This window comes from Sander lucioperca, chromosome 7 (genome assembly GCF_008315115.2).
Source record: "Sander lucioperca isolate FBNREF2018 chromosome 7, SLUC_FBN_1.2, whole genome shotgun sequence".
Lineage (NCBI taxonomy): Eukaryota > Metazoa > Chordata > Actinopteri > Perciformes > Percidae > Sander > Sander lucioperca.
In genome coordinates this window covers 10,947,010-10,973,350 of record NC_050179.1, presented here as the reverse complement: position 1 = coordinate 10,973,350, position 26,341 = coordinate 10,947,010, and the positions used below count along the sequence as shown (strand labels likewise).

The following is a 26,341-nucleotide window of genomic DNA, read 5'->3' as shown; positions in this document are numbered from 1 at the left end:
GATGCATATCCATGTATCATAGGTCCATGAGTTATCAAAGACAAAATTAGCCTTATTGCATTCCTATATTTAAAGTAAATTATAGTGTTTCAATATTAAAGCATTTCTTGATTTATTTGTGTGAATGTGAAATGTTCGCAATAATAAAATGAACTGTAGGCTACAAAAAGTAACATATTTTTCCATCTCATTAACGTTACCTTCAAAACATACAAGAATGTCTTTATCCTGAAATTAAATTGTTTGCCCAGTTCTTCTTCTTACAAAATATTCTGGTATAACAGTTACAGTGTGGACACAATCTTAATACGTAGATGGATAAAATCTAGGCGTATAAATCGTATAAAAACTAAAAATGTCATTTTTGGCAACATTTACATTAAGCATTAAATGCACTTCCCTTGTTTTAGAGTGGAATACTTTTAGAGCCCTGAGTTTGCCTTTTCAGGCAAAGCATCTCCCCAAAAAGCTCCACCAATAAATTATGAATATATGTTTACATTAATGGTTAGAGTAAGATTCAAGTAGGACATGTTCAGATTTGTTTTCATATCCCTGTTGGGATGTAACCATAGACTGTAAGGTTGATGTAACGAAAAAGTTGGCCGGTGGTTTGTCTGTCAGACAGTCCGTACCCGGGGAAAAAATAAGCCTAATATGTTGGCTTCTCGTTGTCTTGGTTACGAGTACTGTTTGAAGACTTTTGATTGTTGAGTAGCTAGCTAGCTATCTAGCTAGCTAATTGGTTTGGTTAAAGTAGTAAACGTTAATGTTAGCTACATGTCTTCATTAAGATATCGTGACACAATACAACAAATGTCTGACACACTTAAACACGAAGATAAACTGGGAGCAGTTTTATTTCAGGTAAGTTATGTTGTCTACCTTAATGTTAACTAGCTAGCTAGCTAGCTAACTAACTAACTAATAACCTTAGCTAACTAACCAATGTTAACGTTAACGTCAGTCAATTTATTGAACAATACTTAGGTTAACGTTAGTTAATCCATTTGATTTTAGTTTTTGCGTTAATCTCAAATTAACAAATTAGCTAAATTATGACCACAGTGCAGACAATAACTAAATGTTTTCATAAACTAGTAAACAATTTCTTTGCAAGAACAAGCTAGCTAACGTTACACGTTAAATTCGGTTGTTGGTTGTTGTTAACTGTTTTTAGGCCAGTTATGCACAGTATGTACATCACAGAACTGTATATTAAAGGTTCAAGAGGATTTGAGACAACTCAAATGTAGTCTTGAGAACATCACTATCAATGAGAGGGGGAAAACACTGGACATTCAAGCCTTGGACGCTGCCATTGGCAAGACAGAGAGTAGCATCAGGGTGAGGATGCTACATGCAGAATAAGCACTGATAACAATACTATTGAATATACATCAGACAAAGGTAGCTGAATTGCAACTTCTATATTATTTTATTATAAATAGAAGCATGCAGAGGATTATCTAAAAACAGTGACTAAGCAGCTGCTGGTTCTTCCAAGAATTGAAGACTTACAACAAAAGAAGCAGATTCCCAAGTGGTGAGTAAGGAGAAGCTTACATAAGTTATTACTAAATAATTGCCTACAGTGGGGAAACTTTTCTTCACCATCTCATTTGTTCGAACTCTTAAGAAATATGTTTAGAATTGCATAAATGCTGGTGATTGGTATTGTGAGTCTGAAATAGAGACATTACACAGGAAACCTGCTCTGGAGAGTATCCCAGATGTGCGTCCACCAAGGGAAGACCTTCAAGGGACTTCACCTGGGAAAAAGGTAGATTTTTATTCATGTTCAGAAATGAAAATTTAGTAATATAGAGTACAAGCTATAGGTAAGTTAGAAATTCAACTATTCCTACTATTAAACATTAAGACAGACAAGATAAACAAAAGTAGACATGAGACAAAAAGAAAACACATTAATTCCTTTTTGCTTAGCAGAAATACATACATTTAAATCTTTGGTATTGCTAATTAAAGTTTTAAAACATTTCCTCTATCTAACTCCTTCAGCACAAGTCTGCGTTAACCACGCATTTGCTAAGTAATCCTGCTCACCCAAACAACAGAGCCATTATGCAGCCGAAATTTGGGATATCTCTCCCTGATTTCCACAAGAGGAGCACAAATGCAGTAAGTAATATGACTTTAAATGTAGATTAATATTACTTCAGCTGTAGATTGAGAGTATTCAAAAAAATGTTATGCCATGCATATAAACGCCACTTTACAGAGGTTTGATTAGGTACTTTCAATTTATTACTTTTTCAAATTTATTGATGCTAGAAATAATGTTAAAAGTATGCTTGTGTGACTTCCATGTCAGTATCTCATTATGATGCACTGTGTGCTCCAGGTGGGTTTAAAGTAACCACTATGAACTTAAAAATGCTACTTAACTCAGGTCTGCCCTGGAGCCTTTCAGGCTCTTTGTGTAATCAAGGTGATATTAGGGATTTTTTTTTTTGTCCCATAATTTTGTTTTGCAGTTTGTTGTCAGATGAGTGTGTGACAGTTAATTCAACTGTGGCTTTGTAAAACTGAACACCAAGGAGATTTTTTTTACTTTTTATTAGTTGCAGAAATCAGGCTACATCTGTTATTTTGGCTTTCTTAGTTATGGAGCAGATTGTCTCATCACACTTCAGTCTTACTGCTGGAAAAGACTATAATCAACTATAACAATACACTATTATCAGAATGATCCTATGTCCTACAGTTATTTGCTTTGCACAGTGAGAAATTGATTCCTGTGTCTTGAGTCTTGACTGGTACTGTATGTTGATATTAATTGCAACATACAGCAAATGCCTCGGGAAAGATTTGATTAGAAAGCATTACAAGAGTTTCAGCTACAACTAAGAAGAATTGGATATTAGTGTTCCTTTCCCTGATGCTTACTCCTTTAATCCTCAGAAGAGACACTTTATGCTGGAGTAAAGAGTGATGGTACAGGTCTGCATTAATAGATGCTTTAAGTGTCATGCTCAGAGAGACAGGGACATAAAGGTCACTTGGCGCAGTGATGACAGCCAGCACTTGTCACAGCAAACAAATTAGTCTTTGCAAAGGTCGGAATTAGTTTTAGATATATTTTACACAATTTCTTTTCCAATATGTTTTTGGTAATCTATACCTGACATGAGGAATAGTGGCCAAGACTGTCACTCTGATATAGGAGAGATGGAAGTGCTGGCTGCAGAAAGCAGAAAGCAGCAGATTGTAGCACATCAGCAGTCTTCTAAAGAAACAGGCGCCTGATTGCTGTGCTATGGGCTACTGGTTTACAGCTGTCTCAGGACAGAAGTGAGTACCTGGTCCAGCATGCCAATAAGACAGCCGTAGCTTCCCCAACTGCTAACCACTGGCTCTCTGCCTGCTGTCTCCTCATGCAACTCAGGCCAGCTCTTCTCCACTCCATACCCAAGCCAGGAAATTAGCTTTTGCATTTTAGCAATTTTACAAAAAGGTGCCACCTTTTCCCAACCCCATCTGAAACAGATGTGTGCCTTTGAGGGGAGATTATCCCAGCACCTGGCTACTACCTGTGGTCTGTCAGAGAGCTCAGTGGTCTGAGGAGAACGAAGGAGAGGACATTAGGTGACAAGTCTGGAGGATCAACAGCACAAACTTTGTGTTTTATAAGTAATGACACATTTGAATCAGCATATTAAACCATTAAATGTACTTTTAATTTAATTATGATACAGAAGTGTGTATTAAAAATGTTTAAGTTTAGCAGAACAGAATTGCTGTGAGTTATAGTGTTTTAAGATACACCTTTAATCTTGGCTACTTTGTAATTAATTGATGTAGAGTTAGATGGGTTACACGACAGTTTACAACTTTGAACGTGCCAACGTGCCTTTTGTCCTAAATGTTTAATAAATACAGAAAATCTATTGTTTGTAATTATGTAGGCTATCCTGGGCTCTCCTTGATACTCACTCTGCTAGAAAGTTCTTTTTTTCTTACATCACAAGGCTGGCATGAGTCTCATTAATGGTTGGTTACCTCCTATACTTACAACTATATCTATCTATAACTATACAACAATATCTCTAGAAAAGAAAAAAAAACAAACATTCATTTTAAACATGCTCAAGCTCTAACTTGTATTTGTTGCATTTAGGTTTATAAAGCTAGGGCCGGGCTGCTTTAACTGTGGGGAAGGACTCTTTAGAGTTTTTATCTGGTAGCATTGCTTTGATTTTATTTATTTCAGATGTACAACCTCTGATCTTATATAAAAATTCTGTTCAGGCAAAACATCACAGAATAATCCCTGGCCCTGTGGTGAGTCTTCCGACCATTGAACCAAAGGGCCGTCATAGCCTGGCAATGCCTGAAGAAGACATGCGGACAAGTAAACAGATTTTTCAACACCTGACCTCTGTTATACTCTAGACAAAGGTTTATTGATTGTGCATGTCAGTTGGTGTTTGTTTGATATTTGTGGCAGTTTGATCAGGCCACTACCTTATATTTAATGACTAACTGCTAACTATAATTTACATTTTTATATTCAATTAATTAGATTTTTTTTATATTAACTTAGCACTCTGTTTTCCATATTATTGTCTTCTTTTTTTTTTTATTAAGTGCAATGTTTTGAAAGTTGTTTTTTTAATTTTCTGTTTTCATCAGTGCCAGATACAAGTTTGCTTCATATGTCGATCCAGCACAAGGCTGCATCTCTTCACCCCAGAGAGGATTCATATTCTTCTAAGACAGGTCTGCTGCCCTTGGAAATATTTACACTAAGAAAAGTCCTGCCACTGTGGCAATCCAATATTGTGGGAGGGCTTCTATGGAATTATGCATTTTGTCTTCGGTTTTGCTCTCTTGCCAATTCTGTCATTGTTTTGTTTGTCTTTTAGTTTAAACCATTTAGTGACTCCATTGTAGTAGGTACAGCTGCCACTTGATTTGACATTAAACACTGTTTGCCACTGATTGATCACTGATAGAGTACATTTGAGCCTGTATGTTTGGGGCTTTAGGTCTGATAGGCTCGAAGTCCCGGTGTCACAAGCAGCTGAAATGGGAAACAGAACCTGGATCCACCTGCGAAAGAATAGGCAGAGAATGCACACCCCTCTGGACCACCAAGACACCGCCTCCCTCTACAACCTCCAAGAGCGTGGACCACAGGTTTATGATGCAAGGCATCAACGATCTTATCCCTAAAAGCCCTGAGGTAAGGATACTGTAATAGTTTTAAATAGATGTTAAATTAAGTCAAGAAAGAGAAGGTGATCAAAGACAATATGTAAATTCCTTATTGCTAAGCTAGCTGTATTATTAAAGTCTAGGTTGTTTGCCTCTTTTGTTTCCCTATTTTCTGTAGAATCTACCTGTGCAAGTTCCAGTAAACATCAGCAAATACCCCTTTACCATCATAAAGGGACGGATCAACTCAATGGCGACAGATTTCTGTCATTTCAAGCAGAGCTTTAGCTTGTGCTGGAGCAGTGTGGTAGATGCTCTGGAGGCCCTGGAAAAGCTGCTCAGGGACTTTGCTGTTCCTCTAGCCAAAGTGAGCGGGGAACGGCTAGTGGAGTTTGGCCATGGTTGGGATAATGGTTGGAGAAAGGCTCCTCCAGTGATCGGCCTCTTCTCAGTGCTTGAAAACTGGGAGGAGGTATTGGGTCTGGTCTTACGCCCAGGTCAGCGCTACAAGGGAGAGGGGGGCATTGACGCAGCTGCCATCCACATCCAGTCCTGCTGGAGGCGCTACTTAGCCCAGACTGCCTACCTGCGCCACTGCCGCCGCAAGTGGGCGGCAGGCACCATCGCTATCTCATGGTTGATGCACACTCAGATGCTTCGTGTCAGGAAGGCCCTGCAGGCCCGGCGTTTCAGACAACTGGAGAATTACCGCAGCAGAGCCCAGGTGATGTTTCTTATATTCAATGTGTGCTTTCTTTTTCTCTCTCTCTGATTTAATGTTGCTCTCTCACCTTTTTAAAGCTTGCATTTGTTTCTCCCCAATATTATGACTTCTAAATTAAATCAAATAAGACAAATCTTAAATGTGTATATGTATGGTTCCGTCTCAGATATTATCGTTTGTTATCAAAACTAAATTATCTGCATAGTATTTGAATGTTACTTTGTGCTTGTGTGTTTTAAAATTTAAATAAAACCGTTTGACACCGTTGAAAAAAAAAAAACTTCATTGTTGAAAAATATTGTTTAGGCTAAAAGAAAAAGTATGTTTCTACATTTCAGCTTGTTACTATAAAGTTCTAGATCCCATTAGTCAAAAATGTCAGTGTTTTACAGAGGGCCAATCAAAACCTGTGTTTGAGCAACATCCATTTAGAGGTGTCAAGAGTACAAGTAAGGACAGAAATGGGCAATGCCATGTCAATAAAAATGCAGGGACAATAAATCATGGTATGTAACTTTACCAAAAAACTGCTGCTTTAGTACTTCTAGTTTAAGAGTAACAGAAAACACAGAACAGCAGAGGGGAGCAGTGAGACAGATGAACAGAGTAGAACAACAGGAAGAAGCAAAATAAACATAAAACATCAGAGGACTTAGATAAACAGAGGGGAACAGCACAAAGAAAAAGTAAGACAGATGAACAGTAGAGAACAGCAGAAAGAGTGAGACAGATGAATAGTAAAACTATTCTTAACTTATTAGTAAAACTGCAGCCACATTAATAGCACAAGAAGACAAATGGAAAAACAGTGAGGGCTGGAGATCAAGGGCAAAAAAAGGTACCCAATCCATTCCAGTGGCCAATTACGGTAAATGTAACAGTAGCTAAATATATAATGGCGTGCTAAATATTATAAATGGTTTAAATATTTAAATTAAAAAATGTGTTGTGGTGATATTAGGTTTTAAAATGAAAACAGATTGTAAAAGGAAAATTATTGTTTTGCAACTGAAATTATTGTGAATGCAGTGGCAAAATGTAAGGTTTATAGTTGAGTGGGACACGTGGAGCTATTGGTTAAAAAAAAAATGTTTGAAACATAAAACATACCAAAACTGATTTCATTTATGAATGCAATTTAATCTTATTTTAGACATTTTAGATTCCCTGGGAGATGTGAAGACAAATTTACTACATTACTACAAATATTTTTAACTTCTTTCTGCCATAGCGGAACCTTGCAATCTTAAACTCAATAAATAAAAATCTGCTTCTCTCCAAGAGAGCGGTATGAAAGCACAATTTTCCTAGATGCATGTTCTGTACATTCTTCCCCATTCAGCGTAGATGTCATGTCTGTGCTGTCATCTGGGTTGAACATCTTTTAGAGCACTGGCACAATATTAATTAGTGCCTACAAGTTCATTTAGTTTTAACATCGCTGTGTGTGTATACATGCACTAAATGTATGTTCTCACTCTTTAAACATTCATACCCTGTTAATTAAGCCTGCTAATCTTCCCCTGGCAGTAGCATCATGTACCTTGCTGATTGAATTAATTGTGAGAAGATGTTTCTGAAGTAAACGCTTAATTTAATTAAGGTGGTATTTTATGCTTGGTTTGCTTCTGTTAGCCCAGAGAGAGATTGGCTTGATGTGTTTTAGCTATGCAGTGATGATTTGTGTGTGTGTGTGTGTGTGTGTGTGTGTGTGTGTGTGTGTGTGTGTGTGTGTGTGTGTGTGTGTGTGTGGGTGTGTGTGTGTGTGTGTGTGTGTACGTACGCGTTCAAGCAGTCCCCTCTCTGATCACTCCTTTTCTCCATCCCCAGCATCTGGCAGCCAACTGGAAACACACCCAGTCCTCCAAGAGGACCATTATCCACATCCCTTCATTAGGTAGCTTTCTCTGCCTGCTGCACACACACACATCTGATCCAGCAGCAGTCATCCCCTGTCTCACCACTCCGCTGCCCCAGTCTGTGGCCCTGGTGGAGGCACTCTGTCTCGTTCAAATGACTCTCTGCAGGAAAGCACTCACAGGATGATGACAGTCCCCATGCCAGGGAACTGAACAATTTAGTCTCAATCGCCATTTAATTTGCAGATTAAGCTAATGAAAAGCCATTATGTTGAATATTTGCAAGAGGCACAAAGGTCTTATTTTATTGCTGTGCAAAAAAGAACACACCAAAAAAGAGGAAGAAGCTGCTGTGTTTTTGCACTAGACATAGAGCGCAAGCTATGATCTGTTCTTGTTCTAATTTCACCATGGCACTCACATTTAGACTGTAATCAGGCATGTGCATTGTAAATCACTGAGCGATTGTCTAAAATTATTAAGCCTAATCACTAGCAGATGGAATGCTTTATTTGCACTTGGGGTGGCTACAGAGAGTGCTGTGTGAACAAGGATAATTAGAAAGTTGAACCCCATTGTTGTTAATTAGCATGGATCCAATCATTTAATTACCTTGATTCAGTTGAGGATTCCCTCTCAGGCAGAAATCCAGATAGACATAGAGTAAAATCCTGGAGGTACCACTCGATGTAGTTCAGTACTGGCTGTACATGGTGCAACAGGACGCCCAGCACATGACAGACGCTGCACCTGCTAGTTATTAATCTAAATTAATTATCAGATTGCACTACTGTGTGACTAGACATCCCCCAAGTCTAGTAGCGCACATCTAAGGGTTGTAGTTGTATAGAGCAACAGATTTTAATAAAGCCAGTTAGAGATGATATGAATCTCTATCTCTTTCAAAGTATTGTGCAGACTTTTGTGAAACTTGTTCTGACAGGATACTCTCAGAGCCAGCGAATGAACCTGAGGGGATTTGACATCTTACAGAACATCCAAATAAGCAGAGTGTGTGATATTAGAGGTAGGAGCTTTTCACAGCCGCACCCCCATATACATATATTAACTTTCTCTGCTTTTCTGTAAACATGTAATTTACTCTTTGTATATTTTAAGATGAAAATGTGGAGGTGATCTACGTATGTCCGCGGCATCTGGGGGAAGACATTTTGCACTATTACACCAGCCTCTTGAAGTGTGATGGAGCCACAGACGAGGATGATACCGGGACCCCTCAGGCCTCATCCTCCTCTGTCAGACGCTTCATCATCCTCACACCTGAGGCTGTAGATTATTTTCCGGTAAGGTCAATCACATTAACATCTTGTGCACAGATGTAATCTTTAAAGATAAAACCCTGACAATGCCTTCCACATCTCAGCAGGATCTTAGAATTTACTGTAGAGGCATCGATTGTATTGTACTGTAGAGATGCTACAAGCATCTGTAGTTTATGAATTCTCCTCTAGAGGGTACTAGAGGAGATTATTACACAGTTGTCGTTTGAGAGTTACCCTCTGTGTGTTTAATATTTTTCATTAATTTTACTACTTTTGAAATTAAACATCTGTGTTATTTCGAAGTAAACACACTACAGCTATGTGAAGTTATACTTAATTAAAATACATGTACATTAATTGTAGTGACAACTTGCTAAAAACCTTCCTCGCCACTTCTTACAGGATGTAAAGGGTTCTGACTCATGTAGACCACCATGTCCAACTTCAACATGCAAGGCTATCCAAAGAGGTCCAGGCTCGTAGAAAGTGAAAAACGGTTTATTCCATGGATTGGATCAAAAATAAAGATGAGGAAATTGACTTTGCCAGAACCAAAAATACAGTCTACAGACAGCGGTCAGAAAAATGGTTGCTCCCATCCTGCTCCGTTGAAGTCTAACTTACACTAACTTCACTTAAAGAAACCAACTCAAACTTTTCCACTAGCAGATTAGGCTAGTGTAGCGTGAGTCGGAATAGGGCAAAACACACATCAGAGCACATTGTGCAACATGACCAATTACCTGAATTCTAATGTCTCTGACAACAATTTACTTTTGAAATAAGAATAAAATACCAAAAAATTGTAAACAATACAAAATGGCTCTTACATTAGTGGTCTCTAGCTGGTGTTCAAGAAATAATCAAATTTTATATTAGTTGGTTTTATTAACTGTTTTTAAATCTGAATTGTTTTGATTACCTCCATACAATAAAATGAAGGTGTTGTTATATTGTCTTTTTGCATCCAGCCATTCTATCCATTTTTTTTATATCCCTTTGCACTAGATTGAATGTGCAACATGACATGGTCTTCTTCATTTCTTTCTATTGATTTTCCTGCTGTTTTGTTGTTAAACTGTGCCAGACGTGTTGCTGAGATGAATCACTGGTACCCATGGCTGGCAGCACATTCTGCCAGTGACAGAAGGGATAATTCCATGTGGATCAAATAAATACAGATGTGAAGTAATTAGTTATATTCCCAAGGAGCTCATTGCTAGCACACATTAAAGATGTGAAGGATAGCGTAAGCCTCCCACAGGCAGCTTTTATCAATTCAACCTGCTAGAATACAGGAGAGGTTACAACCCTGCTGGCTATTACAATAATAGATCTGTTGTGTGTACACAGTGATAAATCAGGTCAAGAAACAACCCTTGGAAGACACATTTAGACATCTTAGCTGCAGCAGAAATCTTTTTCCCCATCTTCTCTTCCAGACCCATAACATGTGCCTGTCTACACTGCTAAAGTACAGTCCACGCACCCTGAAGCGCATCAGGAACCTGATCCAGGGGAAGCAGGCCTATATTGTGGGTGGAGTAGCCCATGAGGATGACCTGGCAGTGGCTGATGAGCTAGGAGTGCCAATCCTGGCTCCAGAACCAGCTATTGCACAGCTCTACAGCACCAAGTCTGGAGGGAGGAGGATCTTCGCTGGGGCAGAGGTTGATGTACCCCCTGGTCAAGGAGACATCTACTCGCTAAACCAGGTCAGAGATCAAAACCACAATTGTATGCACAGACTCTATTACAGCATGAGGTATTTTGACCACTGCCTGATAACACAGAACACTTTTTTTTAACTTTTATTTATAATTAATTATATTATAAGTTTGTTTTTCACATGTCTCTCTCATGGTTTAGCTTCATGAAACACTGGCTCGGATCATGACTCAAAACATTGATGTGCAGCGCTGGCTCTTCAAGATGGACTCTGAGCATGATGGCCGTGGCACAGCATACTGTGATATATGCTATCTTAGCTGCTATAACTGGGCCCTGCAGGAATACCATCGTTATGGTCCTGAGCTATGGAACACAGAATGGATTCAGGTAAGATGTGAGGATTCAACATTCCCTCCCTGTCATAAACTATAGGACCACTTCTTAAGGGAAATTTTATACACTTACTTTTATGCAATGTTTTATTGAATTTGCTTGAATTTTGGTTTGGGTTTTTATTTATTTATTTACCTTATTACTTCTCCCTAAATTGATGTTTTTTTACTATTATGGCTTATTTTTATGGCTCACTCCAAAGCACTGGTTTTAGAAAAGTCCAATACAAATAAAGTTTATTGCTATTATTATTACACTCATACCAATGAGGGATCGGCCATTTAAAGTTAACATGGTAACAACTAGATACTTAACAGATAACATTACAGTAATATCTAGATATTAAAAAGGAGATTATGCTCGTTCTTGAGATGAGACAGCTTAAAAAAAGGGTTAGATTCACATCTGTCATTGAATGAACAAAAGCATAGGTCACAGTGGGGTCAGAGAGTTGCCATCATTTAGCCCAGAGTAGAGTGAGTCACAGTGCTGGTCCCCGTAGTACAGTATTTTCAGCATCGTCTCCAGAGACAGAACATTAAATCAATAGATAAAATATCTGTTTATACACACAGCCATTATCCATTCTCTGAGGCACATACATCAACTAGTGTCGGTGTGTTGGAGAGAACAAAAGCCTGTCCAATGGTAGTAATGCCCTAACTCACCTGGCAGGGATAATTAAATCACAGTACAGACATTCTAGTCAACAGAGCATTTTTTTCTCTGTATGTGTATATATTTTTATAAAACTATTGTGCGGATTAACGTCACACAGATTCACATCGGATTTAATTTGTATTACAAAAACTAGTTGAAAGTATATCAAAGTACAAATGACACTAAACACTTAAATCCTAAATTGCAGCTGATGCTTTGATTTTCTGCTCTAGCATTACAACATTGAGCTTTCTGTGTCTGTCCATAACACGTATTGGATGGGTGTGAGCCATTTGTAAAGAGAACATTTAGTACAAATACAGTGTGGAGTGTTAAAAGTGTGACATTGTGAATATTCAATAAAAAATCAACATTTGCTTTACCCTTAAATTTAGATTTAATCTCAGACCTATTCAAAACAAATAAAATGCACTTAATCATTGGTAAACCATTCATTTCATACAGACACAATCTGTACACAGCTTCTGAGCCCCTGGCTCTTATTTCTCATATGCTTACAAAGTAGCCTTTGATTTTCTGTCATGTGTTAATTACCGTATTTTGCCATTTAACTGAGAGCTTTGTGTAAACTAATTACAGACTAATGATTGTGGGCTTGGAGCACAACGATTTTACTTTTTATTCCATTCGAAAGAACAGCAATCATCTCAAGCTTCTTATGGCTCACTCTGTTTTGTTCCTATTAGCTCTTTCTTTGATTCATAGTGTATATGCAGTGCGGGGCTGTAATTGTTGTTGCATTGGTGCTGTTAATTATGGCAGAGTGGCTGAGCCACAGCCAAGGTCCATAATGGTGGCTGAGGCAGCACAGGAAAGTAAATGGGGTTTGTTTCACCAGCTGGGGTCCCATGGAGAGGGAAGAGTGCCGAGGCCCCCAGTGTAGGCCGACAGCCTCGGGGCTTCTGGGCCATATGGACACAACACTTTAACTGGCCTTTATTCTACACCTTGCTCTTTTAATCAAAGCAAAGCCCACATCCTGTGCTCCTCATTGCATGTTTTTTTCTTATGACATTGTTTTCCCCTAAAATGTATTAGCCCCTTAAATGTATCACATCGTCCGTCTGTTGTTGTACTCTACAATTTGGCTCTACAGTATATGCTGTAAGATTACAGAACAATCAGTGCATATCCTCGCTATCCTCTCCTCACAGCAGAAACTGTAGGTGGATGTTTAAACTTGCCAGTATACTTTGAGATATAACACTCATTAACGTAGCAAAAAGAAGTAGACCTAATTACAATGGCAATGACAACTTGTGAATAGGATGTGAGCATTTAAGCAAGAGATGATTGAAGTTATGTTTATAAAAATAGTAGCAATTTAATTAATTATTAATGAAACACAAATTATCAAATGAAGCGTTTTTAATATTAATTCATAATTACCAAGAATAACATCAAGATCATTGCAAAAAATAACAAATACGTTGTTTGAAGTTTATATTGTACAAATATGTTATTCAATTCAGTGGAATGTCTCATACTCTTTATAATCACTGTAAAAGTAGAGAGAGGATTAGAGAGTTTACTTGGCCTCAGTCTACACAGGCTGTGTGCATATTTTTGTAATTATTGCTTGTTCTGAAGGGCTCAGCATGAAGAAGCCTGACTCACAAGAATACCATGTGGTCTTTCAGAATAAAACCAACAATCAGATTCCTTCTGGCTATGTAAAAGAAAGCCTAAAAGGGTACAACAAGAAGGAGGAGGGTTCACAGCCACACTATAGGAGCTTCTACAGAAGTCTAAGAGATTGTGTTTCTCTGAATATAGTGAGGTCCACAGCCTCCAGCACAGTGTTTCAGCCTACAGAAAGCCCCCAGGCCTCTTTTAGCATTTACACAGAGAGAGAAAGAGAGGTTAAAGACATGTAGATCTGCACCCATGCAATGCCTGAAGGGGGCCACACACACACACACACACACACACACACACACACACACACACACACACATACACACACACACACACACTTAAGCGCTCACACAGCTTGCATATGGATCATTAGGCACAAGAGGGTAAAAATTACACCTAATAGCGTCAACAGATGGAGTATTTCTTTTTGTCACACTGTGTACAAACAGATCTTGAGCAACACCTTATTTAGGTTAAGTTTGTCAACGAAATGGGTCATTTGATAATCACTACCACTGAAGAGGTGCAGGGACATTTTGTACAGATGTTTTCTGTCTAAATATTGTGCAGTCTCTGCTTGCATGGAGGAGTTTAAATATATAATGCTCTGCCTTAACATAATTAACCTGAATTAACCTTAATACGATCTTAAAATATTTTTTGTGGTCCACGTTTGCTTTGTCTTTTCTTTCATTTCCCTGTAGGTCATAAGTGCCTTTTGTACAATCTTTAAATTATCTTTAAAATCTTCAAAATTCAACCAGGGATGAGGAGAATGTGATAACAAGAGAGTAACTAAATGTTTAATTTAGTATTACACATGAAATTAGTCATGGGCTGTAGTAGATTGATGTTGAAACTTTGGTGGGACAGTGCTACAGAAAATGAATATTCATTCAAAATGTATGACTAGTCAAATCATATCCTTCTACAGTATTCTCAAGACTAACTGTAGCTTCTCAGTTGTTTCACCATGTAATGGCGATGAAATAGCAATCAAAGAGGCAGGGCGACATCTATTTTATTTATGACCAGATTGCTTGGCTTTATGTGGACACCAAGCAAAGCCTGAATCCTATCACAGGGTACTGTACGCAGTTTAAGTCCAAATAATTTATTGCAAAATACCTCTCTTTCTTTTCTTCCTGTCCTGCTGTTTCTGTGAACTGCATAGGCAAAGTCCTGGGGTGAGCCTGCTCTTCCGTTTATAATGACAACCGTTCCCTTACACTTTTTGCCGCACCATTGTGTGCTTTATGGTTTGTATAGGGGGAATCACTGTGTAGCATTTGACCTCGCCTCTTACAGTACTTGAATATGATGATGGCTGTTACATGACTGGAATATCAACAGCATAATCTCCAGTCCTGTCTCCAGTGAAGCCAGACAGCATATACTCAAAACAAAGTAACGCTCTAGATAGAACGATGAAAGAACAAAGACATTATTTCCATTCAGAATTTAGTCATCTTTAGTCATCTTTCAGAGGTTTCACATATTCTATTGCATATGACCAAATTAAAATCCTGTCTAATGGTCATACACAGACATTATTACATACAGAACCCTGTATTTGAAAGAAGACTCAGCACTTGAACACTTCATACAGTCCACATACGCATTCAATTGTAGTTTTATACAATATACACAATATATATGGTATAAAATGACAGCTAAAGGTTTAGTAGAGTCTTAATTGTTACTTTGACTATATTACAGCATTGTCAGAGGAAACATTGTTCTTGAGTTGCCAAGCTGTTTAAGAGACACCTAAAGCTAAAGTTAGAAATGAACAGCATAATTAAGTGGTGAAACCATTATGGCATTTCCTAGTTACAGAAACAAGAGTGATATCGATCCCAGTCAAGCCCTGATTGATCCCCAGATAGATGGGGTTAGCTTAGGCATTCATCAGCTGCTCAGTGCAGAGAGTTGTTATTGAGGGCAGGTGCTGTCTCTGTGGCTGTGAGTTAAAGCCATTAGACTCCTGAGGCCTTCTGATAATAGGCTGTCACTCACAGATAGGCCCTCCTGCAGTATCCATCAGACACTCACACATAAATTGAAGCAGCCACCAAAGGTCTGGAGGATAACAAGCAGTCACTGGAGTCATCCGGATTACACAAGGGCATTTCCAATAATGTAGTTGACCCCTAGAAAACTTTGATAATGGGACAAAATAAAGTAGCCAGGACTTGTTATTGAATTGTGTTTGAATTAACACACCTACATAATTTCCTCAGATCTGTCACCAACTAATTTGCAGTAGATCCCTAATCTATGCACCTTAACTTTCTTTCTGCAGGAGTCTGTGCTGCTTAGATATCTAGATGAAATCCCAGAGTGGCTTGCCCGTTATGGTCAGCCAGCTAAAACCTCCTGCTATCCCAGCTGGGCCTGCTTCCTGAAGACCTTCCTCAGGCAAGGTCTGATACCTATTGTCAGGCACTGAATGCTTATTCACCTGCAAATACAACCATTTGGAATATGCTAACAGTCTTTTCCTATGTACTTCCTAGTTCCCAGATGTTGCCTTTGTGACCTGACAAGTTTAATAAAATTCATGTTACTCTTGTTGGTTGTTAAACAGCTGCCAGGAGAGCTTCAGATGCTGTATCATTGGTAACTTTTTTGTTGTCTGTACTGTAGCCATTCCTCTGCTCTCACTGTGTGTCCAGGAGGTGTGGTGGAGGCCTACCCCCCTTCAGACAGTGTTACCTGTCTGACAGTAGATCTGCTGCTGGAGCCCGGGGGTGAGGTGACCATGCTGTCCTGTGGAGACCAGCTTCACGGCTCCTGTCAACTGGAAGCTATAGGCTCCACTGTTCCTCAGACCTCTGTACGCCCAGAGATCCTGCAATCCATCTGCATGCGTGTGGGCCAGGCCTGTCTAAAGCGCCTTATAGTAGGTTATGTCTCCGTGGACCTGGCTACATTTCTGAACCGCAACACCATGGAACAAAAGGTGAGACACAGGCAAGGCGGCCTTAGCTCATGCTACCACGATAAATATAGTCTGAGCTGTTGCAGCGTGGGGTGTCAAAGCTCTCTATTTCACCATATTGGTGAAATGGATCAGCGATCCATATGAGCAGATAGGTGTCTCCCCTACTGCTCCCTTGGGATTTGAAAAACAGGCAAGGCAAACAGTGGGCACAGGGACCAAATGTGTCACAAGGCCATCTAATAAACTGTCAGGTGTTATTGTGTCGATACACTGATTCCACCATTTAAGGCTTGCCCTTTAACCTCACAGTGCCGAGAAATTCAGAGGCACCTATCTTTTAGACAATAGGTCATTCTAAAGTGGTTTGGCAGCTTCACAGGGATGCCCTGTCAATGTTTAACCCCTAGCTGCTTACCTGCAGCGGTCTGCTGAAATTTGTCTCATTATTATAGCGAGGCACCATTGAAGCCTTATCTCATTTGTCAGGATTAAGTTTTGTTGATACCTTCTTGATTTATGATATTGGAAATGGGCTGGTTTATGATGGTTTAACCTTTGCTCCTAACGTGTGGCTACATTGACTGCTTATTGATCCAGAGCTGTAAAATGAAATGCTTTGTTTATAATATGGTCTATAAAATACTAAACCTGCAAAACAGTGGAGAAAGGACTAGAGCTACTTTACAGTTTTACAAAAGAGTATGAAAAGGGAATCTGAATGTGTTCAGTTTTTGTTTTTGTTTTATTAAATTTCCATCAGGTATACATATTCCTCTTATTCAGGGTATTTCAGTAAATATATTCTATTTGTTTTTTTCTCTGTCTTCACTCTTTAAGCTTTATTTGTGTTTAGATTCATAATTTATTCTCATTATTAAAAAAAATGGATTCAGAGTTGACACTAGCTAAGGGCATGCTTGCCACTAGAGGGTAGTCTCTTATGGATTGGATGTTACCACATAGTGAGAGCAAAGCAGTGTTCAGACATCTTAAAACTTAAAAAAAAAAAAATATATATATATATATATATATATATATATATATATATATATAGTATTATTGGTTCCTTTTTAAAATACAGAATATTTCATTTAGTCACTAAAGTGTAATTTTAGTGTAACTCATATCAGAAAATATGCTATTTCTCAAATGTATCACAGGAACTAAAGCTGCCCTTTTTTTTAACTTGATATAATGACAGCCTTAAAATTAATTTTCAGTATCAATGTTAACCCGAAATTGAATGGGATTCACTGACAGCATAATTAAGAACAGACTATAAACAGCATGTGCTTCAATAGAGGCAAAAAGACAGATTCTTAACCATCTCCCCACACACAGAGCTCAGACAGAGGATAGCCACATGGGCAAACCTGTCTGGATTTAAACATCAATTTAGATTCAAACCTGTTGCTAAAAGCTGCCTACTTTATTTGATGGGAAGAAGTGGGTCACATATGTTTGCCCTTGCAGTCTTTCCTCACATTGTGGAATGGTGGGGCCCCAGCTGCAGCATCAGGTTTTTTAATGAAAATGCAAGGCAATAGAAAACAGGTACAATCCAGGCTTACATTTCCCACGGCTTTGTTAAGAACGACAATGAGACATTGGAGTATGATTTTTAGTGAGTCGAGTGAATGGCGCGGTGGAGTATGTCCTTCACTCAGGCCCAGGTAGCAACCTGATGCATAGAGACTAGCATCTATCCAGTGGTAGCTACTGTACCTCTGTCTGACTGTAAAGGTGGCTGGGTGCAGTTTACTGCTGAACATGAATGTACACAGCTTGTTTATACACTTTGTGCATATATCGTATATTCTATATGTCATTCTCATATAGCGTATATGCAATTTTAAATCTTAGTTAAATGATGAAATTACAATATTGACTCAGGCTTTTTTACTCATTGGAAAACTGTTCCAGATTGCCAACTACAACATTGTAGTTCATGTTGCCTAAAATTCTAACATAAAGGAAAACATTTTTGTCACTATAATAATTTGATATATTATTTTGGGTGCTTCTTCAAGTGGTTCATTGAAAGTGTTATGAATTATGTTTTCGTATGACAGTCCCTTTAAAATTAATACATTATTAAAATTTTGATATATATTTATTTATTATTATTTGCTTATTTATGAATAGATTTATCATTTTGATTATTTTTCGAACAAAAATGCCAAACTTTATCTGGTCCCAGCTTCTCCAATGTGAAGATTTGCTGATTTTTTTCGTCTTATATCATTGTAAGCTCCATATCTTTGGGTTTTGGACTGTTGTTCGGACAAAACAAGACATTTGAAGGCATCACCTTGGAGAATGTGCTCAGCATTTTTCACTATTTTCTGAAATTTCACTGGAAAAAATTATTAATTAACTAATTATCAGATTAATCGATAATGAAAATGAGCCCTAGACTATAACTATGTTTCACAATATATTTGAATTTAATAAAAAGAATGAAATGTGGCTCATAAGAGAATTACTATGTATGGTCAGATATCCATGTGTTAGTGGAGATAAAGTGCTCAGGTTACAGAAACTGCAGGGTTCAGACAGGCAGCGATTTGCATTCAGTGGCAGGAGCGTTTACTTTGACAAATAGGAACAGCAAAAGGAGGCAGCCGACTGCCACTTAGTTATTACCAACTCCTTCAGTGGTGATTTATTTGCCACTTTTGAAGAGAGGGCATAGCTATTAGGTTATTATTGGGAAAATTAGCCCTGTTTAAGCAGAAGGCTACGACTATACCTGACCCCTTAATATACTTATAATGATGCCATTTACTATACATATCTGAACTTAGCTTCTCATCAGACCTGTGCCAAACAAACTAGCCCAAGGCAGACTGAATACAAATACGCAGGGAAGTATCTACTTTGTGCATGTTACCCAAATCTGTCGAGCACACACCATTAACCGTGTTTTCCCTTTCCCCTGCCTCTCAACATGGATAACATTGTAAGGATTAAAAGGTATTGACCCCTCTCTTTATAAGGATTGGTGGGTGAAATGATGTTCCATTTTTGTGATTAAATTGGAATTTAAGTTTGTAGGGTCTGTTTTTCTCTGCTGTGACACCGAGTTCACCATGTCTTGTTTGCAGGTGTGGGCTATTGATCTGGACCTCACATACAGTGACCAGCTGGCCATGACGCAGTTGCTTCTGATGATGACTGGAGGAACGCTGAATTGCCACACAGGCTGTTTAGAAGTGCCAACGCCAATCACAGAGAAATGCTGTGAACACCAGATTGCAGCCAAAGTACCATTTTATATGTGTTTATGAGGACAGTTTTGATAAAGTTACATTTTCTTGAACATTAGGTTGATTTAAAATGCTATATTTGAAGTTGTATACTTTTACAGTGTCCTCAACAAGAAAGAAACCACCAGTTCTAAAGCAAGCTGAGATTTTAGAGGATATTATTATACCACTACAATAATCACAAAAATAGATCAATGTTTTGCTCTTCATTTTTGTTAAATACAACTAAATACTGTAATTACGTACTGAGCTCAATTGGTGTTTGCTGAATTCATTATCATTTTGATAGATGAGCCTAAATAATCAACACATTAATAATTCATACCATTTTCATTATGCATGTGTTTGCATGCTTGAACACCTCATCAACCTGGTGCCAGGCCTTAAACAATAGAGCTCTTTTATTAGCAGTATGCCTGAGTTTACGCTTGTTAATCTGCGACTTGTATTATTTTATCAAACATTCATTTAGTCGGTGGCCTGGTGCTTCAGTACAGCAGTTGAGCCACCGCTGTGGTTAATGGCTTTAGCAGTGGCCATCATTAGGGTCCTGCATATAACAAACACAATTAAATCCCTGTTGGACACTTTTATTGTTGTGTGAGAGTCCTGTATTTGACAACCGCAAACACACACCCATCACAGCGAGTTATAGTCTATCTCCTGAGCTCACAGAGGCTTAGGCCTGCTTTTTTGTCTCCCAAAGGTGCCTGAGAACCAGGAACATTTTTATCCTCTTGAGCCCTGCCACTTTAAGTAATCAACCTCTCTAGTGTTACTTATGACACTTGCATGCTCAGAGCCCCTCTATTATGGTGATGTGTATTGTGCTTTGAGTAGTCCTTTTGTGCATTTGTAGTGCTTTTTGTCTCTGAATGCAAACATTTGCAGTCCCAAAACTGTGGTTTCTTTGATTGGCATCGTACAATTAAGCTCATCTTGTATTTGGCTTGTCTTCTAAACATTAATTGTTCCTCCCCGTAGTTAATTAAGAAAGGCCCAATGGTTTACCACATGTGCCCCACACTCATCATGTTTACTAATCACACACACTCCCCATACTCAACAGTGACCCTAAGGACATGTGCATGGGGTTCAGCCGTCTCTACCATTTTCACACATCACCACCTATAATACTTTAACTCCAAATATTATAAAACAAAAATATTTAGTAATGTTTTAGATGAACAGAAAGACTAATGCCAACAGTCATACACTTACTTTTTCTTTCTTGTTTTCTTGCTTTTTCTACAGCCTCCCGTGGTTAATCGTTATGCAGTTATTGGGAGCCACATGTTTCACTCTAACCTCTCCATGTTATACCATAATGTGTTCTTTATGGTGTGCAAGGCTCATGGAATAGGATTTAACATGAAGGTAAAAACTGAAAATGAACCTGTTTGCCTTTATATCATCCTTAACTCTTGTTTGTTTTGCAGCTTAGTATATGATTGATTTAAATCCAGAGATTTTACACATTTAAGTCTGGAGTTAGAAAGAAGTGAGCCTACCGGACCTTTTTTCCCGCTCCTTATCTCTGCTTGAGGCTAGCAGGTCAAGGCTACATTAGCAGATACTAGCATAACACGCATGCAATCTCCGACCAAACTGTTGTTGGCCAAGTTGCATTGTGGGTAATGAAGGTGCCATGTTTTGAAGAAAGAAGAATGTATGGAATAAGAAAGACGATATCTCTTGTTCTGCTGCATTGATTTTGATCTTAAATCAAGAGTCCGACAATGTTATAGGAGTGCAATGCTGCATCGGTGAAGTGCTTTTTTTTAATCTACACCATGTGATGATGGAGCTGTTCTTTTGACTCTGTGTTTGTGGCTCTTCATTTTCAGAGAAAGCAAGGCACCGTATTTACTGTTTACGACAGCAGTGAGCGATGCACTATTGGAATGATGTAAGTATTTCTTGTTGCATCAAATTCCTATGCACACTGTATTAATGAAATGTGGGGTTCATTGTCAGGAGAAAGAATTCTGAGCACATTTAGGTTTGTTTTACGTCTCTTTGTTTAAATAGAGAAGCACATGAAATAAACAGTAGATGATTAGGTGGGTGAAAGACTTCTTCAGATTGAGGACAATTCATTTAGAGGATAAAGATGCCCCATCTGGCTTTGTAAATGTTGTTAGAACCTCTAGAAGTTAAGCAGAGGGTTATTTAACATATTTTTTTCACATAAATCCTTTAGCTTACATAGTGCTGTAACAGTTAAATCAAGGTGAGCTCATCCCCTAAAGATTGAAGATGTTGCCTGCTGAAAGTTTCATTTAACCACCACCATCAGATGAACAAGGTGATTGTTTCTTAGCTGGCAACATGGGGAACATTAGTAAACTCCTTTGTTTGGGGTGTCGTTAATAGAACAGTCTCAGAAGATCTCCAGGGAGCTCTGCTGACCTTTGCTCGGAATCTGTCAGACATTCATCAGGAAATATCGCCCTCTAAAATGCAAGGAGACACTAATTTTAAGGTACCATGTTAATGACTTAACGATCTCTCCTCATCTATATTATGAAACTTGCATCTTGTGTCAAGCTTTGGTCAGCTGGAACCATGCTGAAGAAAATTTAACCAAAATTATGTTTTAAATATAATAACATTGATATATTTTCAAATAAAAGACTTGTGTGGAATAATTATGGATAGTAATTTAACTTCTTTTATATTTTGTTTTTGGAGGAGCTGATCAAGGAAATAGAAGATGTACTGCAGATGACTGTTCAGAACAAGATGCGAGCGGTGGAGGATAAACTTGCTGCTTAGACAGCTGCTTCACCAGTAAACTCTTGGCCAGTTAGGTCATGTCTTTGCCAGCTTAAATGTCTATTTACACTGTGACTATGTAAACCCTGGAGATGAATCAATGTTGATCAAACACAAATAGCCAAATAAATTCCTAAGAAATATTGTCAGAAGCTGTCATGAACCTTTATAATGATTAGTTGTGTGATCTGTTTGAATATAATTAATAATAATAATAATAATAATAATAATAAAATGACAGCATTTAACGACATACAGTAAACTATGCACAAGGTAGTTCCACTGGGGAATCAATAGGCTTCATTCATGAATTTATTAAGGATTCATGCATTCAAATTATATAAAGCAGTTTTATTTTGTGTTGGAAACTACAGATTAATTGTGCTTAAATTACTACAAGTGACTATGTAGTGTGGATGCACTGCATAGTATCTTGACTTTGTGCCCAGATGTATACAACATAGATGAGAATGAGTATATTGTTTAGTGAGATGTTCCATAATACATTGCCTCTGTGAACCTGTGGCTACACATTTCTTTGGTCGGTTGCTGAAAAAGTGATTGGTACTGGCTGTAATTTGATTGCCAAAGACTCCTGTAAATTGACAATATTTATTTCTTTATCAAAGAGTGTATTGTGAAGTTTTCAGAAATACCGTATTTTGTTGTTGAAAATGTACTAAAGGATGTGTTATTTTTCATATCTGTACATATATTGTTTTCAGGAGAAAAGTTGTGAATTGTAAAAGTTGAAATGAGTTGATTTTATAAATGTTTGCATTCAATCTGTTACTACAAAATGATTTGATGATACGAAATTCAGTTGGTTTGAGGAGCTAAAACATCACTAATCACCCACACAAACCAACCAGGTTTCTTTATATACAATGTATACATATGCGTATACAGCAGGTATATCTTTTAATATGGAAATTCATAATACGTGTGTATGCATACTTGACTTAACATGTTGGCTTTTTGTGGCCCATATTCAGTATTAATTCTGGCTTATATGGAGAAAGTGTGGTTCAGTTGTGTGTTGTAGGTTTGCAGACTGCTGTCCGTGGTGCTGATCTACAACAGACAACTGAACGTTTATTTGGAAATATTTCACCAAGGGCTTCAGTGTCTTTGAGAGTGTCTTGGATCTAGTTTGTAAAGGAGGCTGTGCTGCTGGTGGTGTTCATGTGGTCAGGAGCCTAACAAAAACACTGATTACCACCGGGGTCATTAATGGTCAAAGTTGCAAAGGGATTATTTGAAGCAATGGTCATGGCCACTGATAACCAAGTTCAGCATACTTATCTTGATAAATAAAATAAAAAGTAAATATAAAATGAAGACAGAAAACTAATAACGTGGGGAAAAAAAGGATATTTCAGCAACAAGTCATTCATTACAAGTCATTCATTACACTCACACATGGACTGTTGTAAATCATTTGTAAAATTATAAACGATAGAACTTAAGGTTAAATTAAATTTAACCTTTGTTGTTTTATAGGGTGGCAGGGTGTGAGTATAGTGCGAGCTGAAAGGCCGTCACTTCACACATGACTAATATCCGGTGAACATACGGTCGTAGCCACAAATTGTGTTGAAGAGGAACAACTGCACAGCGCTGCGTTTCCAACCGGACGACTTTAGCAGGAGAACCAGGTCAGAGCAAACTCAGCAAACACTACACAGCACGTAAGCGCTCAGTCAGAGAGCTGCTTTCTTCACAGGTCTCTTAGCCGGTTAAAATAAACCGTATGTGTGTGTTCAGCATGTGTATCCGAACGTGTTGCTCTGTGTAGCGAAATATCTTCCGCAGAATAACTTTTTATTTAGTTCACAAACAGGGACTGTCTTGTTTGCTAACCTTAGCTCACGTTAGTTGCTCATGTAACATTAAACGGTCCCATGTGTCCTTTTCCCGCTGCTTTGAAGGACGGGTCAGTTGATACCGCATGTTTTGGTGTTGTACATCAGCTGATTTAAAGTGTCGGTACATTTCATCTATGGGTAGTAGTCAGAGCTCTGTCTGAGTAATTTACATGCGGCCCAGGTGATCCAACACAAAATGATCTGAATAATGCTACTTTTAGGATAAGTCATGAAGGAGGTTTTTAGGAAGATACACAGCACCTTTTTAAAGATCGCCCTGTTTCCGAGCACATTTGGCAGGACAGGCCCGCGGCCAGCTGCCTCAGAGGTGTTGACCTGCCACCTGCTGCAGCGCAAACTCCCGCCGTGGACTTCATACTGTGTCCGCTACAGCTCCGTTCACAATGACCAGTTCGGACTGTCCAACTTTAATTGGAGAGTCCAGGGATCCAACTACCAAATACTGAGAACAGGCTGCTTCCCCTTTATAAAATACCACTGTACCAAAACGCCTCCACAAAACCTGGACTTTGAGGACACATTTTTCACCATGTTGAAAGTTCTTAATCTGGGTCAGTAAATATATTTAATGCTCTACCTTATATAAAATACAAATTATAGTTTATTTTTAAACACTGCAGATACTACATAATCACTGTGTACTCACTCACTGTCAACCCTTTTATTGCAGGGATCCCTTGTTTGGCCTATGGCATTGGTTGCTGGATGGTGGTAGGAGCTGCAGAAACAGTGCAGACAAGTGTTGGACCTGTCACAGTCTATTTCGCTTACAAAGAAGAAGAAGGCGCACAGTATTAAACCTTGAACAAAACACTATTTTGAGTGTGTTTGCAAGAGGCTCTTGTCTGCCAACTGCTGTAGCCTATTTATTACAGTTCCCCAGGTGATGTTGTAGTGGACCTATTGACAAAAGTGCAAAATTGTGTCACTCCTGCTCCTATTGTCTGACTGCACAGGTTAATTTGTGTTTAATTATTTAAGATTTAAAAGTTGCAGTGAAGGAGTCAGTTATGCATGTTATTACACTGACACACAATACGGACAGTGTTTGTTCAGAAAGCTAACTTTCCATTAAAGTATAATGAAAAGTTTAGGATTTCTCGGAGAATAGACTGTTTGACCCTACACCTTTTCCTGGATGTTTTCACAGCAATGTTTGTGAATGTTTTGGGCCTACCAGCCTCCAGTGCATGTCTTCAGAGTCAATACATTGTAAAAGTATATTATTGCAACAAATATTAAAGTGTATGTAATGGTTTTCATGCCACACGGACTTAACACCTGGGTGGGGCATAAGGGTAAGCCAGCTTCTCAAGATGAAGTCTTGAAAAAAATGTCATTGTAAATAAGTAATTTCCTTCAAAGCCCAAGTCTTAAGAAGTATTATTAATTCACATAAGTGATACCAAGTGGCACCATTTATTTGACACTGCCATGTCTTTTGCTTGATTTTATGGGACAAATGCGGGAATTTAAATAACCCCGGCTCATTTATTTAAAGGTAAATTAGTGATCACTCTGCATGCAACAGATAGTCAATAGTGTTAGAGAAAAAGCATTGACCAGACAGGTCTGATAAAATAGGTTTTAATTACCAAAGTGTGGCCTTTGTATAGAGACATCTACATCCCTTCCTTCGGGCCGCCACTGGCCTTTGATTTCTGGTAATGTGCTTTGCTGACAGGACACACTTGCCTCTGCTGCAGTCCTGCTCCCTCCGAGAGGCAGGTTGACAAACTGCCATATTGATTTCTTCACTCCTCAGCATCTCCTACTAATAGCATTTATCTGTGACCTCAATTTTCTGGCCTTGGCCTCTTCATTTTTAGCAACAATGAAACAACGAATAATTTCTTGTTGTACATGTAAATCAATGCACCTTTTGACTTGAAGGCTGTGATATTGGCTTATATGATGTTCATGGTGCACCACCTCTTCATGAGCGTCCTGTTTTGTAAAACTTGCTCGTCCTATGGAAGAACAATTTACAGGGTAATTACATTTAATATAAAAATATATCATTGAATG

The 26,341-nt window shown here is 38.4% G+C and overlaps 2 protein-coding genes across 6 annotated transcripts; both read left to right on the top strand.

The window, feature by feature from the left end:
* The first annotated feature begins 484 nt into the window (after positions 1 to 484).
* iqch (IQ motif containing H) lies at positions 485 to 22,573 on the top strand. Of its 4 annotated transcripts, none has more exons than XM_031283272.2 (21): positions 485 to 867; positions 1,225 to 1,347; positions 1,452 to 1,546; positions 1,708 to 1,783; positions 2,023 to 2,142; positions 4,273 to 4,375; positions 4,657 to 4,743; positions 5,013 to 5,209; positions 5,360 to 5,905; positions 7,736 to 7,802; positions 8,708 to 8,791; positions 8,884 to 9,068; positions 10,490 to 10,762; positions 10,965 to 11,105; positions 15,736 to 15,856; positions 16,109 to 16,395; positions 19,485 to 19,643; positions 20,901 to 21,023; positions 21,494 to 21,555; positions 22,023 to 22,131; positions 22,341 to 22,573. In XM_031283272.2, exons 1-21 carry the CDS (start codon positions 781 to 783, stop codon positions 22,422 to 22,424), a joined length of 3,129 nt encoding a protein of 1,042 aa, XP_031139132.1. In that variant the 5' UTR covers positions 485 to 780; the 3' UTR covers positions 22,425 to 22,573. The 4 variants fall into 4 exon arrangements, with proteins under 4 accessions (XP_031139132.1, XP_031139133.1, XP_035859237.1 ...); XM_036003344.1 differs by having other exon boundaries at positions 489 to 867; positions 1,480 to 1,546; positions 10,917 to 11,105; XM_031283271.2 differs by having other exon boundaries at positions 489 to 867; positions 10,917 to 11,105.
* Positions 22,574 to 24,018: 1,445 nt separating this feature from the next.
* Positions 24,019 to 25,551, top strand: c7h15orf61 (chromosome 7 C15orf61 homolog). Of its 2 annotated transcripts, none has more exons than XM_031283315.2 (3): positions 24,019 to 24,082; positions 24,514 to 24,864; positions 24,984 to 25,551. In XM_031283315.2, exons 2-3 carry the CDS (start codon positions 24,522 to 24,524, stop codon positions 25,109 to 25,111), a joined length of 471 nt encoding a protein of 156 aa, XP_031139175.1. In that variant the 5' UTR covers positions 24,019 to 24,082; positions 24,514 to 24,521; the 3' UTR covers positions 25,112 to 25,551. The 2 variants fall into 2 exon arrangements, with proteins under 2 accessions (XP_031139175.1, XP_031139174.1); XM_031283314.2 differs by having other exon boundaries at positions 24,056 to 24,115.
* The last annotated feature ends 790 nt before the right edge of the window (positions 25,552 to 26,341 follow it).